General features: G+C 48.3%; 1 protein-coding gene across 1 annotated transcript; it reads left to right on the top strand.

Moving 5' to 3' along the window:
- The first annotated feature begins 286 nt into the window (after positions 1–286).
- LOC146767183 (syncytin-2-like) lies at positions 287–1977 on the top strand. Its single transcript, XM_085581163.1, has one exon. The coding sequence runs from the start codon at positions 287–289 to the stop codon at positions 1652–1654; it is 1368 nt and encodes a 455-aa protein (XP_085437289.1). The 3' UTR covers positions 1655–1977.
- Positions 1978–2479: the final 502 nt, after the last annotated feature.

Raw genomic sequence — 2479 nt, 5'->3', positions numbered from 1 at the left:
CAATCTTGGGTAAAAATATATTGTGGAGGGTGCTCTCATCGTTGGTGGATTCATCAGCACCACCTTACCTCTGCATTCTGGTGTCTTACCTGTCAGCGCCAGTGGAGCTTTGACTCACCACAGCGCGCTTTAACACGATTAACAGGTCAGCCTATCAGGGAGAGCCTGAGATTAATAGAAAATAGAGAAGACCTGGAATTAAGAAGGCTAGCTTGGAGGGTACAGCACTTAGTAGAGAAAATTCTAGGTGTTAAAAGGACAGGGATTATAGATTCCTGTTGTCAGAATGGTATTGGCATCCCCATTCAGTGGCAAGTTGACCCAGACGAATGGGACACGCAGTGTAGGAGGTTTCGTCATCGCAGCCGTGCTGCTAAGTGTGCAGGCATACGTCCCACCTCAACCTAAAACAAATGTATGGGTCACAATGGCAAATCTAACAGGGCAAGAGTCCATCTGTCTTGCTTTATCTTCCCCAGGCAATCCGTTCTCCACCTGCCTAGTCGGTCTACCATTGGATACATGGCCATGTCCTACACGTGTTCCAACTTGCGATAATTTAAATTTGAATACTACTGTAGATAATTGGGACAGGTGGGTGCCCTACTTACCGATTGCCCCGGCAGAACCCCAGGAGCTAGAGCTACTGGGGGCAGTTGGCATGGATTGCTGTTTGTACTTTAACTGGACAAGCAAGCAACAGAGAATCAATGAGTCTGCAATTGTCGTTAATTCCACTTTGCCAATTTACAGAAACAGTAGTATCTGGTGTCAGTACACGGCCAAAAAGGTTTCAAAGTCAACAAATAATCCGCTTTCTTTGCCCCGAGGAATATTCTTTATTTGTGGTGACAGAGCTTGGGCTGGCATACCTTCCAGAATAAAGGGAGGCCCTTGTTCGTTAGGAAGATTGTCATTGCTGACACCCAACACATCAATGATATTAGACATGGCTCGGCGTCATCATGGCAGCAGATTGCGACGCAGTGTACATAACTTTGCCAGTAACTGTCAAGATAATGTTAGATTTTGGTCCCCTGAGGCGATTATTGCTGCCTCTTTCCTAGCGCCTGGTGTTGCCTCAGCAGGAGCATTAGCTCAACTCAACAAGCTGGGGTGCTGGCTAGCTAAACAGACAAATGCTACATCGAAGGCCTTAAGTGACATGCTTTTGGATGTAGACTCAGTAAGACATGCCACACTGCAGAATAGGGCGGCTATAGATTTCCTATTGCTAGCCCAAGGTCATGGTTGTGAGGAATTTGAAGGAATGTGCTGTATGAACTTATCTGATCACTCTACATCCATCCATAAGCAAATACGAAAATTGACCGAGCTAACTCAACAGTTGAAGGTGGAGGACGGATTGGGCTTGGAAGGCTGGCTGAAAGGATTGGGGATTGGACCATGGTTGAGGGACATCATCAAATATGGCATAATAGTTCTAAGCATAATTGTGATACTTTTGCTTGTCTTGCCCTGTGTGTTTACTTGCTTACAAGGCTTGATGCAGCAGCTTTTGCAGAAAATGCTGAATGCACACCTTCTTGTCCAAAAGGAAAACGGGGGAGATGAAGAGAGCCTGACAGAGGAATGGTTGAACGACAAGGGACATGATACTGTAAAGTTAATCCAAATAGGGAGGGCTACGTGACTGCTGCAAAGTTCGCATGGCCCTGAAGAATAGATGATGTGCAGAAAGCAGGATATTGAAATTGCTTAGTATGTAGAAGTAGATAGAGAAGAACAAAGGGGGTACTAAGCTGTTCTAACTGCAAGGCCAGCCGGACAGGCATGTATCGATCATAACGATACTTTTAAGATAATAGTACAAGTCACATAGCAACCAATCATGAGCTTGGCTTTTGCAATATGTATGAGCTAATTAACGAACATATATAAACTATGTAATCTGTTACAATAAACTGAGACTTGATGATCATGATATCATGAGTCTTGTCTCCCGCGGCATTTTTCTCTAACATGCAGTGACAGCATCATGGATCTCTTGTCGAGGCACTTGCTGAGTGAGTGCACAGAGATGCGCCGCCAGGTTCTGAGGGCCCTCCTCTTGCTCAGGGATAATCCCTCGCTGGTAAGGAGGGGCAGCAGCTGAAGCCGTGCAGGCAGCGTGGGGCTGGGGAACACAGTCGCTGGAACTTGGCTGGGCTTCAGGCACTGGGGCAGCCGCTCCCAGCTCTCCTGCCTCCCACTTCAGCTGCCCGAGGGCTGTGGGACAGGCCTTTGGCCTCTGGGCCCTGTGGCAGCAGGGTGGCCTTTCACACACCTTTGCTCCGCACAGGCCAAAAGAATGTGGAGCCTGACCGAAGCCTCGCAGTGCTCACCAAGGATCCTTGGATGGTGAGAAGGGGGCAGTGGCTGAAGCTGCGCTGGGCAAAGCAGCCCCTTGGACTGGCAGGGCTTCAGGAGCTGAGGCAGCTGCTCCCAGCTCTCCTGCCTCACCTGCCCCAGTGCTTTG

This window comes from Lonchura striata, chromosome 5, assembly GCF_050655825.1.
Source record: "Lonchura striata isolate lonStrDom1 chromosome 5, ASM5065582v1, whole genome shotgun sequence".
NCBI lineage: Eukaryota > Metazoa > Chordata > Aves > Passeriformes > Estrildidae > Lonchura > Lonchura striata.
This window is presented reverse-complemented; position numbering and strand designations above follow the sequence as displayed.

What these genes read in the sequence shown, in the direction of transcription:
- LOC146767183 (XM_085581163.1), top strand. Translation starts at nt 287, where the DNA reads ATGGTATTGGCATCCCCATTCAGTGGCAAGTTGACCCAGACGAATGGG.